The sequence below is a fragment of the Podarcis raffonei genome, chromosome 9, assembly GCF_027172205.1.
Source record: "Podarcis raffonei isolate rPodRaf1 chromosome 9, rPodRaf1.pri, whole genome shotgun sequence".
Taxonomy (NCBI): domain Eukaryota; kingdom Metazoa; phylum Chordata; class Lepidosauria; order Squamata; family Lacertidae; genus Podarcis; species Podarcis raffonei.
Window position 1 is genome coordinate 27,463,419 of NC_070610.1, and position 17,401 is coordinate 27,480,819.

The 17,401-nt window shown below is 41.9% G+C and overlaps 1 protein-coding gene across 1 annotated transcript in view; it reads left to right on the forward strand.

Annotated features, from left to right (window-relative positions):
- SCFD2 (sec1 family domain containing 2) overlaps window positions 1-17,401 on the forward strand; it is a 150,448-nt gene that overhangs the window by 121,237 nt on the left and 11,810 nt on the right. Inside the window, exons 6-7 of the mRNA XM_053404446.1 lie at window positions 2,566-2,711; window positions 6,552-6,686. Of these exons, the coding sequence (XP_053260421.1) occupies window positions 2,566-2,711; window positions 6,552-6,686 (281 nt within the window). The remainder of the gene's footprint in view (window positions 1-2,565; window positions 2,712-6,551; window positions 6,687-17,401) is intronic.

Genomic DNA, 17,401 nt, shown 5'->3' on the forward strand with positions numbered 1-17,401 from the left:
TATTCCTGAGGTTTGATTTTTATTTTTTAAGCTGGATGGAAATGCAAGAAGTTTATTAAAATAGTATTTTTGTGCATTATATTGAAAGCCATTACTAACTTCATGGAATTCTATTTGTTCAGTTCATTTAAGGGAAAGGTCAACATAAGCTGCAACATCACGATTACCGATATTATTGCACTCATGAACAGCACAGTTGGATTAGAACTAAATTGCATGGGGTTCGTGGTAGGTAAAGGTAAAGGACCCCTGGACAGTGAAGTCCAGTCAAAGCGCTCATCTCGCTTTTCAGGCTGAGGGAGCCGGCGTTTGTCCGCAGACAGCTTTCCAGGTCATGTGGCCAGCATGACTAAACTGCTTCTTGCGCAATGTAACACTGTGATAGAAGCCGGAGCGCACAGAAATGCTGTTTACCTTCCCGCTACATCTATGGTCACCTCTTTGATTTTATGCAACCTTCTTCAATTGCGTTTTTTAACCATATAAGAATATGTGTAGGGAAGACTTCAGACTATAAATAATTTCAAAACCAGTCTCCTTCTAAGTTGCTGCTGCTTATCATTTTCTTTTGATCCAAGTTAAGAAGGGTGTCCATAACCAACAGGACTGGATTTTACAACATCTGAGTTATATTTATGTGTATGTCCATGCGTGTTTTCAATCCAGGAACACACTGTGCAGGAACACATTGTGCATTATTGTCAGCTGCACATTAAAAACAATAGTCTTCTAACCTGAAGTTGGGTTATTTGGTGCACAAAATGTACAAAATACTGTTCCATCCTTAAACAGTGAGACCTTATTTTGACTATGCTTTTAATATGTGTACGTATTTTTATTATTTTATTTTATTCTCTTTGTAAATTACTTCAGTGTTTTTTGTTACACGAGTTCAAGAAACTTAAATAACCTAACCTTTCATATCTGTAGAGAAAGTGTGAGTCATTTTTAAAGCTTTATCTTTTAATAACAGCAAACACATTCATGACAATTGTATCAGCCATAGTGTTACTGGGACCCTTTCCATCCCGGCTTAGAACAAATCAACCACGTTTATTATTATTACTGCAGTTGTCGTTACTATCAAACAACCAGGATATTTTGGGAATGGGGGTGTTTTATTGTATTATATTATCATTTGAAGATGTAACCCACCCCGGAACCATGTGGTTGAACAGTGGGTAGCAGGTATAATTGGTGGTGGTTTTAAAATATTAGAAATGCAATTTCTAAAATTTTAGAAATATTTGCCAAAGGCCCCCAAACACAGTGATGCTACAGTTTTGTTTAGGTCCGATAGCCCTACTCCTTGATGCAATTGAATCTATCAACTTGCTACAACATGTTTATTGCTAGCAGAGAATAACCTCAGAGTTGTTGTAACAACCATTTGTAATCCTGGAAACTGTGTTGCCTTTTCAAAACTCTCTTAAGTGAAATGAGCTTCAAGTCAGTTCACTGAGAATACAAAACCACTCTGCTATGTTGCTATGCAAAGATTAAAATTTAATTTTAGACGGAGTAACCATAGCGTAGAAACAAAGGGGGGGAAATACTTTATGAAGCTTCCTTGTGAGCATGAATTTCGCAGCTGTTTCATATTTGTACTGAAATGTCAGCAAGATCAGTGGAAGTCAGATAGATATCGCCTATCATTGATTTCATCTCATTGTCCATGGACATCCTCTGCAAACAGTTTTAAGGAAGCATGCAAAATACATTGTAATACATTATTAGAAGGAAAACCTCTGGAATCCTTTGTGTCAAACCTGTGTGTTATATATGTAGACTAACAGGAACAAAAGAGACTTAAATGGGCATTTGTTATACTATCTATCTATCTATCTATCTATCTATCTATCTATTTATTTATTTATTTATTTATTTATTTATTTATTTATTTATTTATTATTTCTTTATGACAGCCAGTGTGGTGTAGTGGTTAAGAGCGGTAGACTCATAATCTAGTGAACTGGGTTCAATTCCCCGCTCCTTCACATGCAGCTGCTGGGTGACCTTGGGCTTGTCACACTTCTCTGAAGTCTCTCAGCCCCACTCACTTCATGGAGTGTTTGTTGTGGGGGAGGAAGGGAAAGGAGAATGTTAGCCACTTTGAGACTCCTTTGGGTAGCGATAAAGCAGGATATAAAATCCAAACTCTTCTTCTCTCTTCTTTCGATACCTTATTTTATTTTTGGTAGCATAACCAAGTTGGGATGCATAACCACATCGGGATGCTAAAGTGGTGATGGTTCTTTTAAAACTTTTAGGTAAGGAAACTGATATTTCTGTTTTCAGCATCATAGTTGAGAGCTTAACAAGACTTGTCCAATGTTGCCATATGCAAGGTTCAAACTGTTGCTTGCCTTCTTAAATCTGGGCGGATTTGTTAAACTACCATCTGGAGAATGCAGAACCCCCTCAAGAATGCATACGTTGACCATCCCTGCTCTTAAATTAGAGAAACACCCCCCCCATTCCTCTTCACTTCCCCCACTACTTTCATTTGTGTTGGTTAAAAAAAAAAGGCCTCACCTAGCAAATATTTTTTCCATGTTGTTCCAGGTTGTGAGTCTTCACTTGATCTGACATTTCAAAAGGCCACAGCTGCTGTGAATGAGATCTTTATGACTCTCAGAGATGTTGCAAGAGCTCGGGCTTACATGAAGCAGTTTAATTCCGTACATGTTCCAGGAAGCCAAATTCAACAGGCAAGTTGCTGTGTCTTCTTAAAAAAAAATCCATGTGTTACTCTGTGTTACTTTATAGCAGTGTTTCCCAAACTTAGGTCTCCGGCTGTTTTTGAACTACAAATCCCATCATCCCTGACCACTGGTTCTGCTAGCTGGGGATTATGGGAGTTGTAACCCCAAAACAGCTGGAGACCCAAGTTTAAGAAGCCCTGGTTTGGGGCATTGGCAAAGCTACCTTTAGCAAAATGTGACTGATTTTGTGGTTGTTTAATGCAGAATGTATTCTGCTAATCTACAAGTGGGTTTGTAGAATTGTCTTTCCCTTCCAATGTTCTTAATAGTCATTGCTTAATTGAAAGGATATCTACTGAACCACAGCAGCTATAACATTGCCATCCATCTAATGTTGTTTCTGTGCTAGCCTCCCCAGTTGCAGGGAGCTTACACGTACCCATGAAGGCCACCTGCTCTATAAAATAGAAAGGGACACAGGTGGCACTGTGGTTTAAACCACTGGGCCCCTGGGCTTGCCGATCAGAAGGTCGGTGGTTTGAATCCCCGCAACAGGGTGAGCTCCCATTGCTGTGTCCCAGCTCCTGCCAACCCAGCAGTTTGAAAGCACGCCAGTGCAAGTAGATGAATAGGAACCACTGCGGTGAGATGAGCATTACAACCCCATAGTTGCCTTTGACTGGACTTAACCATCCAGGGGTACTCTACTCTACTCTATAGAATAGTCATCCATTTAGCAGTAACCACTAAATGTATCTAGCTTAAAAAGAATAGAAATCAAACTATAGCATCTTTTCATTGATACATTTTCTGTGCATGAAACAGTTAACCCCCCCCCCCAATATATTATGTAAGTTATCAGAGTTTAGAACAACCAGTTACTGAAGCTTTTGCTCTGTGCTTTTTGGTAGCACCTTTGTTGATGTTTTCTAGACAATTTGTCACCGTGTTCCTATTTCTCAGCCCTTAATTTCAGATAGCATCATGTCCCTGATGTACCATTGTTAAGCACTGATTGATTCTTTTTAGCTGCTGTAGTCTTAAACTAGAAGTACGAAGAGTGCAAGAGAGGATTCCTGCCCCCGCCCCAATAAGAAAAAACTTTTTTCCTCATCCAGTTGCATAGACAGGGATGTTTAATGGTTATACCTTACCTTCCACACTGCCAAGATCATAGAGGGAGTGAAACCATACTGGCTATCATGCCATCACCCATCCCCAGGTCCTTGGCCAGAGTGGGTCCAGCTGCCGCCCCCTCCCCCATGGATAATCAGTAACTACAATGGATTGAATCCAGATTTCATTAGTCTTACTTGGAATAGACCCATTGAATTCAATGGGACTTATATTAGCCATGACTAAAGTATAATTAACCAAATCTGGATCCAACCTAAATACAGAGACGTTATGCTTATTTCAGTGGAACTTATTTCCAATAAGTGTGCTTTGAATCAAAGCTTAAGTGATTTTTTAATATATATTAAAAAATCACATATTTCCTGTTTTGACATCCTTTCCCTTTTAAGCATATCATTTTGAATGAATTTGTTTCTCTTTCCCAAAGGAATAATTGTGTGTGTTCAACAAGCCGTATTTTATGTTTTTGAGTCCCAGCCAGTCATATAACACACAGCTAATGTCTGCTGCATCATTCTTGGCTCAGTTAAAATGTAAATGTGTGTTGGAGGAAGCTTTGAGTGGCTCATCTACATTTTCTTAGTGGCTGCATGGAAGAAAAAGATCTTTATTTGACATCGCAAACTGCTGGACACAAAAATGTGTCTTTAATGGCTATAATGTTTTAGAAAATCATTTTCCCCCAGGTTGTTCAGTTTAAGTAGTTAGTTTCTCATTTGTTTTTCTTTTTTCTGTCTAAGGTAAGTGGCACTTCTGTTTATCATTTCTGCAGCATGACTCCTACATGTGTTTTCTAAGAAAACTAGAGATTGACATTCTTGGAATAGCTCAGTAAGGAAACATTGGCTGCCATAAATGGAACACATTAATTCAGTTTTGTAGATTGTAATACTGGCTACTGAAATTATATTAGTTGGTTGTTACTGCTTTAGATCTGCAGTAATTGTATAAATGTAGAAAACTTTATAAACTGTATACAGTAAGCTTTCACTAAAAGCATTCCTCTGGTTTAAAGTGCCTTCTTTATTTTATTTGCATTACGGTTGGATCCAGGGACCTGAAGAACCAGCAAAATACATGTTCAAATAGACAATATGCTGTCCATCACCAGCTCTATATCAAAACTTCAGTTTTGATGCTGGTTTTCCAAATGATGTGCTTGCAATGTTGCGAATACAGCCTTCCAAAGCAATTTTCAAAATGCTGAAGTGATGCACTCTCAGTAATGTGTTTAGCATATACAGCAAAAGAAGATTGTAACATTTAAAAATCATTTTAAAAGCCAGATAAACCCAGACTCTTCATTAGTCTAGATAGCCTATCCTTTGCTGCAATTCACCCTCTGGAACATAGGATCTCTCATTTCATGATGGGGGAGAAGAAGCTGGAGAGCTAGGTGGGAAGCCTGGGAGCAATTTTGTTCAGACAAAAGGCAGCACCTTCTCAGGCTTCCCTTCTAGTTGGATACTGTCCCTTTCAGTGCTAAATAAGAGGGCAATGCAGATGCCCCTGTGTTTATCCATGATGTCTATGCCGCATCCTTTCACTTAGTGCTGAGAGCATTCTTCCTCCTGGAAGGGCCAAATGGCAAGGATGTTCAAACATACACCCCCAATACATTGACGGAGAGAGAGCAGATCCCCACTGCCACCATTGGATGTGGAGACCATTACCTGGCTGGCTGCATGTCTGACTAGTGCGGGGAAAGGTACCTCATGTGACATGTGCTTAGAGTTCCTACACCAGCCTTTCTCAACCTGTGGGTCCCCAGATGTTGTTGAACTACAACTCCCATCACCCCTAGCTAGCAAGGCCAGAGCTCAGGGATGATGGGAGTTGTAGTCCAACAACATCTGGGGACCCACAGGTTGAGAACTGCTGTCCTACACAGTCTGCACCCGCTCTTGAATTTAGGAGCTCTGTGTGCCCAGCAGCAGTAGGTGAGAGAACTCAACTATGCATCCTTTTTATATGCTTGTGTTTAATACATGATTAGTTAGCCATCGGAACACCGCTGCTCCCCATCCCAGCCAGTGTGTGTTGAGAGAGGGTAATGGTAATCATTACTGTTGGGAGACTTCAGTCCATTCATGATCAATTCCCGATCATATAAATACAAAAAAGCAGCTCCAAAATTGCACAAGGCTAGGACCTAGTGAACCAATGTTATTTCTCATGACGAGGTGTTTTGTTTTGTTTTTTTGGCAAAAGCAAATATACCAGGCAGAGGCAAGAACTCCCTGGGATTCTGTACATTTCCCTCCCCTCATCTTCAAATTTAGTTAAAGTTCAGATTGTTGGATTTTTATTTTCCAAGAAGCTAAGTGCTTGTATCTTTGTGGAGCCAACCAATGGGAATCAGTGCAGAGGCTCGATAGTCCAGTTTGAACCATCAACTAGCCAGAGGCTGGAAATGTTTCCCCAACATTAGTAGCGAAATGAAGCAGAATTGGTTTGTCTAGTGTTGCAAAAGCAGTATGAAAGATATCTGTGTGTGTGCCCTGTCTCTGTCTCCAGACAACATATTGATGCAAGCAGGACAGTATCTTCTCCAGTGAGCAAGTTGGACCACTCCTTTTTCCTCTCTTTTTTTAGCAGTTACCACAGTGACCATGAACATATCCCAACACAGTAAATTTCACAAGTGGGTTGTGCATTGTGAAATCACTTGTATATATACACTTACGTTCAGTGTTTAATATTTTCCAGGCCTCGTATAAACCATTGCTGAAGCAAGTGGTGGAAGAGATATATAATCCGGATCGACCTGACTCTGTTGATATTGAGCACATGTCTTCTGGGCTCACAGACCTTCTGAAAACTGGGTTTAGTATGTTTATGAAGGTAAGGTTGCTATGCAGTTGCTCGCGTGTACATCTTAACAAAGTTAAATGTGTAGCTGTTTTTGGTAAGAGGAAGCTGCTTCGTTTTATCTGTGACGTTGTTATCTCATCGTTTCATGCCTAATGTGCACAAGTCATTGGCTACACCTGGTTTTGGCATTTGACTTGCAGTAGAATACAGAACATGCATTTTGTAGTTTTAAAGTTTGTATTTGATATATAGGTGGTAGCTCTGGAACTCCCTGCCCCCAAAGATTAGGTTTTCTTTCTCTTTAATTGTTTTCCATCGGGAATGGAAAACTCCTTTTTAAGCAAACGTTTGATTCTGTTGCTACTAAAAGTACTGATGGCTCTTTATTGTTTGTCACTGCTGGCTTTTGTTTATAATGTGAGTTTTTAGTGGTTCTGCTGTTGTTTTTATGTTCGATTTTATATTTGTCGGCCACTTTGAACACTTTGTATCATCATCATCACTTTTAATTTGTATAGCGTCTTTCTATCTTACAATACCCAAGGCGGTTTACAAGCTGAATAAACAATGAATGTACACCTTATAACAATCTAATGCAATACAAAAATGTGATAATAAAACATAACTTTAAAATAAGCAACATACATCAAATAAAGTAACATTCAACAATCATTAGAATAGTATAGAATAATAATATCAGCATATAAAAATTAAACAGAAATCCACTCTTAATTACAATAAATAATTTCTAAACTACAATCAATAAAACATTGGTAAGCCACAGAGCAAAAAATAATACAATACAAATTGAGAAGCAGGGACTGGAGGGTGGGGCAAGGCAGATGAAAGAAGGCCTTGCCTGATGAAGTCTCTTCAAAGATGGTTTCTTGAAGTCTGCACCCAAAGATGGTTTCTTGAGGCCCACAGAGAAGTAGTGACTATTCCATCTGCCTCTGTTAATAGTGGTTTCAATTCTTCAACTCTCTTTCACCTGCTAGGATGGGCTCGGGTTGATTGCCAGAATTAGTGTATTTTTCTCCATAAGGGATGAACTCATTCCTACAATTCCACATAAACAGATTTCGCATTCACTGATTTTGCAGTGAAACTGCTGGTTTCCACATCAAATGCAAATGCAAACCATTTTTTATCAGTCCATAATTAATAACTGCAGCCTTTAACATCATACGATGCTTCCAAAAACAATTTGTCCATTCACTCATTTGTCTGCCGGTGCTGAAATTAACTAGGTCTAAGGAAAATACTGTTGCAATCAAAGGATTTGCCTGCTTCACAGGCCCTAGAGCTTAACTTCAGTCAGTCAGGAAGAAAGAGATAGGGGCAGAATCATTGGGACGCGGGTGGTGTTGTGGGTAAAACCTCAGCACCTAGGACTTGCCGATCGCATGGTCGGCGGTTCGAATCCCCGCGGCGGGGTGCGCTCCCGTCGTTCGGTCCCAGCGTCTGCCAACCTAGCAGTTCGAAAGCACTTCCGGGTGCAAGTAGATAAATAGGGACCGCTTACCAGCGGGAAGGTAAACAGCGTTCCGTGTGCTGCGCTGGCTCGCCAGATGCAGCTTGTCACGCTGGCCACGTGACCCGGAAGTGTCTGCGGACAGCGCTGGCCCCCGGCCTCTTGAGTGAGATGGGCGCACAACCCTAGAGTCTGGCAAGACTGGCTCGTACGGGCAGGGGTACCTTTACCTTTAAGGAAAATACTGTTGCAATCAAAGGATTTGCCTGCTTCACAGGCCCTAGAGCTTAACTTCAGTCAGTCAGGAAGAAAGAGATGGGGGCAGAATCATTGAGGACTGATGGGGCGGGGGGAGGGGAAACCTTAGTTTCTTCAGAATATTTTTAAACTTCTCTCCTGATGAATATATTAGGCAGTACTCAATTATTATTTTTTTAAAAAAGGTTAAAGCTCTTAAGAACAAGCATTGGAAGCAGTGAGTTATGCAGTAAATTGGAAACAACAGTGACTGCGTTAAAATGGCATTTCTCAAAATAGCTTTCCTTTGAAAGAAAAAAGAAGAAGAAGAATTATGAAGTGCTTATGAATTATACATGCCAGGAACAAATCTTCATGTTTCAGCAAATTATGAATCATTTCTTTTTCATCACCTTGCAATCAGCATCTTCTTGAGGTATCCAAGAAGCATCCCCCTTTGAGCCAGGATACAGTGGTACCTCATTCGTTCCGGAGGTCCATTCTTAACCTGAAATTGTTCTTAACCTGAGGTACCACTTTAGCTAATGGGGCCTCCCACTGCCGCCACACTGCCACCGCACGATTTCTGTTCTCATCTTGAAGCAAAGTTCTTAACCCGAGGTACTATTTCTGGGTTAGAGGAGTCTGTAACCTGAAGTGTCTGTAACCTGAAGCGTCTGTAACCCAAGGTACCACTGTATACTCCCTACCTGTTATGTGGAGAAAGCCCTTAAATGGGCAAACTTGGGGAATACAAAGCAGCCCAACGTAGTCTGTGTGTGCTGATTGGCTACAGAATGTTGACTGACCTTTGGGAGGAAACTAGCTTTTTCACCACCATTCACGAGATAAGAACATTTGTGCCAATTTTGTCCTGGGATCCTTCCAGGCCTTTAACTGCACTGTCTGTGCCCACTTTCCCTATTACAAATATGATGTAATGGCCTTCTTTTCCACTGGGTATGAATCCTCTCTCCCTCCTCACTTAATCATGCACACACACACCAAAATGATTAATGAAGTCGCACAGCTTGTGGGAGTCATTAACAAGATCTGTTCAGGAAGGTGACAGGCAGGCAAGCAGCTCCTCAAATGTCTCTCAAGGGACAGCCCAGTATTCACTTTGGCAGCTACAGGCTGGGAGGCAGGGAGAGAGGGACTAGCAATAAAAGACAGGAGAGAGGGGAAGGAATCAATGAAGAAAGGCAAATACAGTATCAACACTGCAAACCAATTAGGAAATCCTGCAATACAGACCCTCAGCCATAGACGTTACCTAAGCTGAAAGAAATCTATATTTTTAAAGGGCACACCAACAAGCCTGTCTTGGGGCAGGAAATATTACCTAGAAAGCATCCCTGAGAGATTGTCCACAAATCATGCTCTTGACCACTAATAGAAACTCCACAAAATTTCTCTGCTACATTTTTTTTTTTTTTTGCTCATCTAGTTTTCTAGGTGGAAGTGCTCCCCTGTTCCCTGGCTCCCCAAGACTTATCTAAAAATGGATTCTGTAACACAGGTCCCTTTCTTGTCCTGGTGAGCCCTAAATATAGATTAAGCCTTTTTCGCAGTTACTGTTCATACTTCATAACTGTGCTCAGTGCTGGATCTTGCGGTATCAAATTTCAGCGGTGCCCTGTGCGATGCCAAAATCTGGTGCCCCCCCCCCACCTCTCACTCTCCATTCTAAATCACAGTTACGGCGCCCCCAAGGCTCTGCGCCCAGTAAGACTGAACCAGTTGCGCTCCCCTAAATCCGCCTCTGCTTTGCTCCACAGACAAACCAGCTGACTTTGAGCCAGGCAAACTAAGACACCACAAAAAGAGATTAAGGCAGCCTTTGCCAACCAAGTGCTGCCTGGGACTGATGGGAGCTATAGTTCAAAATATCTGGAGAGCACCAGGCTGCCAAGGGTTGGATTGAGCCAATGGTCATCTTTGGGATCTCTCTGAAAACAGAGACTCAGAGCCTCCCCTGCATATCCAGAATGCACTAGCCAGTGAATTGTCTTCTGTGCACCTTTTTATTTAAATTATTATAATTATTATTTTAACAATTTGTATGTCATTTAATCACAGTTTTCTTTATTTTTTAGTACTTTTTTTATTAAATTTCTATTATATAATATTTAATCACATCATCACTCTTCGCTTTACTTCTTTGGCTCTTAAGAGCTTGTTGACTCCCCTCCCTCCCACCTCATGGTTTTCAGAGTTAACCTGCGTATCATAGCATTTATACTTTTCCCAATTTACGTTTCACTCATTTGATACGTCTCAGTTTTAGATAAATATAAAAAGGTAAGTACGGTTAACATTACAAGTTTTCTTACTGTCCTGCCAGTGTTGTTAATTGCTTACAATGGTCCTTCAAATATTGGTTAAATTTGCTCCAGTCTTTTTGGAATGCTTGATCATGCTGATTTCAGATTTCCCCAGTCAGTTTCACCAATCCTGCAAAGTCTATCATCTTCATCTGCCACTCTTCTTTTGTTGGAACTTCTTGTTCCTAATCACAGTTGTCTTTAAGCTGTGTAAGGGAGACCCAGGACAATGAATGTATTTTATGTATCTTTCCCTGAATTTGGTAATCTATAAACCAGTCCTACAAGTTGTCAGGGACCGTGTTGAGGAGGAATGGTGGGAGCCTCCCCCTCCCCCTGCTCCGGATCCGGATCCTGAATCTTCCCAGGAGCACAGGAAGACAGTATAGATTTGGAACAGTGGTCCCAAACAGTGGGACATAGTTCAGAAGGCAGAAGCTGGGAAATACTGGATGGGGAACAGCTAGGAGGAGAAGAACTGGGAGAGAGAGAGTTAACAGATTCACTGTCTCTGGAAAGCATTCATCCGCTCAGCCCAAGGTCAAGAAGAGCTGATAAGGTGGCAGCACAGGTCACGAGCTCAGGGTACAAGACGCAGTAGTGAAGTGGGTGACTAGGGAGGAAGTGGGTGGAGCCCTTAATTGGGAGCACCGTCATTCCTAGGAAATGGATTCTTTGTTCTCTCGCTGTGATCAGTAAAGTTTCTAACTGGTAAGAAGACTTCTTTTCCTTTGTCCTGCTTATCTACTGCCAAGGGGGGTGGGAAGCTGATTCCCTGAGGCCTGACACCAGTAGGCAGAGTAAAATAGCTACCTGAGATGGTAGGTGCTGGCGTGGGGGGGTGTTGAGGGACAGCAATGACTGGCAGCTTCTCTGGCCTTTCCTCCTGGTATTCTGATCAGCTGTACATGCCATGTGGCCTTTTAGCTGGCCTGCTGCGCTCAGACGTGGCTGTCCTGTTGCCAGCATTAAAGCAGGAATCAGCTGCAAGTCTGGTTGGCTTCTGTGTGTAGAATGGGTGGGGCGGAATCCTGTCTTTAGGCAGCGTAATATCTTGGACTCCCTCTTTCCTTTCTTGCCTCTGCCATTTTGAACGTCTGCCACCAGAGGTTCACTTCATAAACGATTCCCAGACGTGGTCGGCACAAGCAGTTTGTTAAATCTGCTTCAGCACGGCCCTGACAATATAGGCATGCAACTGCTAGTGTAGACAAGTTTTTGCACTCTTGTAGAATCAAAGAGGGTGTGTCAATGCCTCTTTGCTTCTTGTTTTTTGCTTCTTCCGAAATTAGGGATCTAAATGTGCCACCTCACAGGGGCTTCTCCAGGGGGAAAAGAGAGGGAAAGTCTTTCTTGCAGCCACAATTGCTATCTATGCCAGCCATCTTTGGTGGAAAGATAAAGGAGAAACTAAAACATAGCTAGAATCACTCAGCAGTTGCTGCTGTATATCAAAACCTGGGCAAGAAATGTCACTTTTTGGTTGAACCTGACAAACTTGCTTGGTTGAGGGGAGCCTTAGTACATGATTTGCTGTAATACCTTTGCTGTCGCAGGGTTTTCTGTTAGCATGTGGGAAAACAACAGGGGAAAGCTTTTTTGTGGGCTGTCTTGGAAATAAAGTTATTTACTATTGATTACTTAATGGCTCCTCAAAATCATAGAACTGTAGGAAAGGAATGCATCAGAACTCTTATGAGGATTGCCATATTTAATATGAGAAAGGGCTGGTGTGCCATTAATATGCATGTCAATATGCTGTGTTTGGACTGTGATTTGGTATTATGACAATGAGCCTAGCCTCCTTCTGGGCTCATGTGCAACTCTCCTCTTATCTCCAGCACTGCCATAAGGAGAATATCAGAAGTTTCAATTTTAGATTTACCACAGTTTAGCACTGGCATAGAGATCCTTAGGCCCAGGGACCAAATACAACTCTTGCAGACTCTCTGTCTGGCTCTTGGGACTCTCTCCCCAAGCCATATCCCTCACCAGCTGTACTCTGTACTCTCTCTGACTGTTTTTCTCTAACTGGACTGTGTCCTTGAACACTAATAATACCTCTTGTTTGCCTGGATGGAGGAGAGAGAGGTGTGTGAGTTTGTGTAGAAACAAGCCTGCTGTACAACGGTAAAATTTATATTTATTGCTACACCCACCTTTGCCTCTGGCCATGCTTGCCGCTGGTATGTGGCCCTTGAAAGATTGCTCAACCCCTGTTTAGTTGGGGCCGATGGGAGTTGGGAGTCAAGAAAGCTGGAGGTTCTCCATTCCTGGTTTCTTGGCAGCTCGTAGCCACAAGTGCTGAATGGAACCTCTGTGTTTAGAGGCAGAAAATTCTGAGTAACCAATGCTGTTGACAAACAACAAAGGATGAAAATTAGTTCCCAGTGGTATCTGTAGGGCCAATACTAGAAATAGGATTTTGGACTGGTAGTATTTGGTCTGCTCTAGCAAGACTTTTTTAATGGCACATAAAGGTAAAGGGACCCCTGACCATTAGGTCCAGTTGCGGACAACTCTGGGGTTGCGGCGCTCATCTTGCTTTATTGGCCGAGGAAGCCGGCGTACAGCTTCCGGGTCATGTGGCCAGCATGACTAAGCTGCTTCTGGCGAAGCAGAGCAGCACACGGAAACGCCATTTACCTTCCCGCCGGAGCGGTACCTATTTATCTACTTGTACTTTGATGTGCTTTCAAACTGCTAGGTTGGCAGGAGCAGGGACCGAGCAACGGGAGCTCCAGCCGTCGTGGGGATTCGAACCTCCGAACTTCTTATCAGCAAGTCCTAGGCTCTGTGGCTTAACACACAATGCCACCCGCGTCCCACATACGGGCACATAATGGTACATACACTGTACTTAATCTGGTGCCTGCATTTTAATGTCCAGCACTCAAAGGCAGACATTTTAAGAACCCAAACCACTTAACAGGTTTTATTTACTTCATTTTAATTTGGACTTCCTCCTAAGAGCTCAAGGCAGCATATATAGTCATTTCCCCCCCAACACACATACATGTTTACCCCCTCACACAATAACCCTTTGAGGTTGTACCTCAGAAAGCAGGAGGAGCTCAATGTACTGTCCTTACAGGGCGAGGAACAACATTTAATATAAAATGCATTCCAGCAAAGAAACTGGCATGATGCACACAAACAACAAGACAATGTGGAAACTCCTCAGAGTAGCCAATCTCATTAGATTCCCTTGAAGCCTCAACTATTATAATAAGGTTATAAATACTTGCCATCAGAAATCCTCCTTGCTGCATTTAGCCACATGGCACTGATCACTTCAAAACAAAAAGCCTTATGTAATTGTATTTTATCGCATCAAAAATCTCAATTGTACCCCAGGTCCACACACAGTTTAATTTGCATTCAGAAATTGTCCAGTTCCAGTGAATAAAAGAAAAGAAAACCATGAACGGGGGGGCGGGGGGGATTGAAATGTTCCAAAACCTCTTTCATAACAGTTTTAATTGAAAACTTGCATGCCTAAGCAGTCTGCATTTTAATATGCATATCTGGAATTCATGGTTTGACTTTCAGACCTTTGAAAAGGGATACTATTTTATATATGCACCATGTGTTTGGATGCTTGCTTATTTTTTACTTAAGGAAAGTATTTGTTGAGGCACTTTCTTTGTTAGCACAATCACGAAAGGACACGCAGCTCAGTTAAATTTCATAACTTCTTTCAGTGCGCATTAAGTAACCTTAAAGTCCTTTTCTAACTCCACAAACATGTTAACATTGAGGTTTGGAACACAATCCTGGGCTTGCCTACCAAGAAGTAAGCTTCACTGAGTTCAATGGGGCTTGGTCCCACATAAATGTATATTGGGTCCTTGCTAGGGCAAGCTGATAACATGTTAATACAGTGGTACCTCAGGTTACATACGCTTCAGGTTACAGACGCTTCAGGTTACAGACTCCACTAACCCAGAAATAGTACCTCGGGTTAAGAACTTTGCTTCAGGATGAGAACAGAAATCGTGCTCCGGCGGCACGGCGGCAGCAGGAGGCCCCATTAGCTAAAGTGGTCTTCAGATTAAGAACAGTTTCAGGTTAAGAACGGACCTCCGGAACGAATTAAGTATATACCTGAGGTACCACTGTACAGGAAACCAAGACCCAGGTGTTTGAGTTCAGCACACCTAAAAGCTGACAAGTCTTAGTAAACTAAACAGGACATATTTCTGAATGAACATGCATCAGGTTGGACTGTAAACCATTTCATATTTTGATACAATCAGAGAATAATGACTTAAAATAGGGGAAAGCTATGGAATTTGTAGTCACAGATGAAAAATGGTGATATGTATGGATAGATAGATAGACTTTTTTCATCTGAGACTACAAATCTGCTTCTCTCAAGTCATTCTTAATTTGAAGGAAATGTTCAGAAGTCGTTACAACATTGGTTAAGATATTTTTTTAAAATATATTATGGCACTAGTATAGCCGGGTTTTAAAAATAAAATTATAGAGATGATTTCATACACATTTAATAGAAGTAGAAGTATGTGGAGCTTTTCTAAAGAAAAGTTGTCAAAATACAAAGGATGCAAAATCTTATTAGCACCTGCGGTAATTTTTCTAGGCTGCTGAAGAATTCTGTTAGGAAAATATATAGGCATTAAGCTAGGGTTGCCATATTTCAAAAAGTGAAAATCTGTATGCAAAAGTTGTTGAGCTTTTCTTTGGGGGGTGGGTGGGCAAAGAATAAATATAAGACCCTTGTCAGAAATTTGTTTTCAGGAAAGCCACTCCAATGAGTTCTCTTATCTTGGCAAGGGCAGTGGTAGCAGATGGTATCACTCAATATCAGATTTAGCACAGGGATCTCCAGTCGCTGTGGCTTGTATTCTATCATTAATTCTGAGTAGCCAATAGTTCTGTCTGTAATCTTCATAAATATTTATTCTTAACTTATGTCAGCTAAGCTCATACAAGTCGCTGAACAGCACAGCGGCTCATATTGCTGTACTGCTCAGCAATTTTGGAGTCTTGTTTGACCTACTTTTCAGTGTGGCTGTTGAGATCTTTCACAAACTGTGTGCTTTTATTTATGGTATGCAAATAGTTTGGCTTCTGCAGAAACGTAGCTATCCAGTAAATGCTGCCATGCTGCATAATCTTCTTGCAGTGGAAGTAGGATGATGGACAAGAAGAAGACAGCTGACATCCATCGCTTTCTTCCTTTGCCGGGAAACCAGTGCATGAATAGCGGCTGTGAACAGAGTATACCAGACAGTATGTCGAGTCTGAACGTTGTTGGTCATCATTTAGCAAACATGAGGGATACGCTCACCTTGTGTTTTAAACCACATCTTGGAAACAACTTGCAGCATGAGCCAGTGTGGTGTAGTGGTTAAGAGCGGTAGTCTCGTAATCTGGGGAACCGGGTTCGCGTCTCCGCTCCTCCACATGCAGCTGCTGGGTGACCTTGGGCTAGTCCCACTTCTTTGAAGTCTCTCAGCCTCACTCACCTCACAGAGTGTTTGTTGTGGCGGAGGAAGGGAAAGGAGAATGTTAGGCGCTTTGAGACTCCTTAAAGGGAGTGAAAGGCGGGATATCAAATCCAAGCTCTTCTTCTTCTTCTTCTATTACACATTTAGGTAGGCATGCTCAACCAAGCCCTTTGAAATTGTCAATGAATGGGGTCACTAGAGCAGAAGGCAGGAAAGCCAGCAACAGTAGGTGGAACCAGAGCCAACGATAAGCAGAGCCAACTGATCCTCATTTTGTCCCCATCCTTTTCTCTGCTAAGTTCTACAAGGGCCACACTGTGTCTGAGGAACATGGCAGCCAGGACAACCCCTTGGGGTGCTTGAAATAAACGTGCAAGTGTGGGCTGACTGAGGTTGGTGGAGCAATGTCCCATTTGCCAAATGGACCAGCCTGCACTGGAAATCACCAGGTTTTGTCATACTGTACATAATTCTGCATAGGCTTGCAGTCTTACAAGGTACTACCAGACCTTCCAAGTGTCCCTATTTTCCAGGGACATCCCTGATTTAAAGAAGCCATCCCGGTTTCTGATTTGACCCCAGAATGTCCCACTTTTCCCTAGGATGTCCCTGTTTTCATTGGAGAAATGTTGGAGTTATCCGACCCTTGAGCCGTCTGAAGGCAATCTTGTATAGGAAAAGGTTTTTAAAAAAATGTTTAATGTTTTATTATGTTTTTATATACGTTGGAAGTTGCACCAAGTGGCAACCCAGTGTGTGTCCTAACATACTATAATCTCCCCTCCCCTTGAAAACTCACAGCAAAAGATGGCAGAGAGAAAACATTACCCACACATCGTCTGTCTGCCCTTCTCCCCATCTCTGTAGGTGGCCCATTATCTGATTGCCAATTGACAATGCTAATTTTAAATTATGTACGTGTTCAAGAGCTGTGCACCTGGGAAGACCGCTTGACAGGGATTTCGGTCTTCGTACTGTGTAAACAACCTTGTTGAGAGACCAAAAGAGCCCCTACCTGTCATTCTGAGGAGCGTGACACAGCATGCTCAGGAACTGGTGGCGAGGGAACTTGAATGTAGCTGACCGTGTGTAATAGAGGACAAATGGTTAGCCGTAGCCAGAAAAGATCAAAATAAGCGGTGGTTTAATTTAATTAGCAAGGGAAGGTGTATTGTAGCATTCAAAACGAAAAGCATGGAAACCTTTAAAATATGCTGTACATTAATAAAA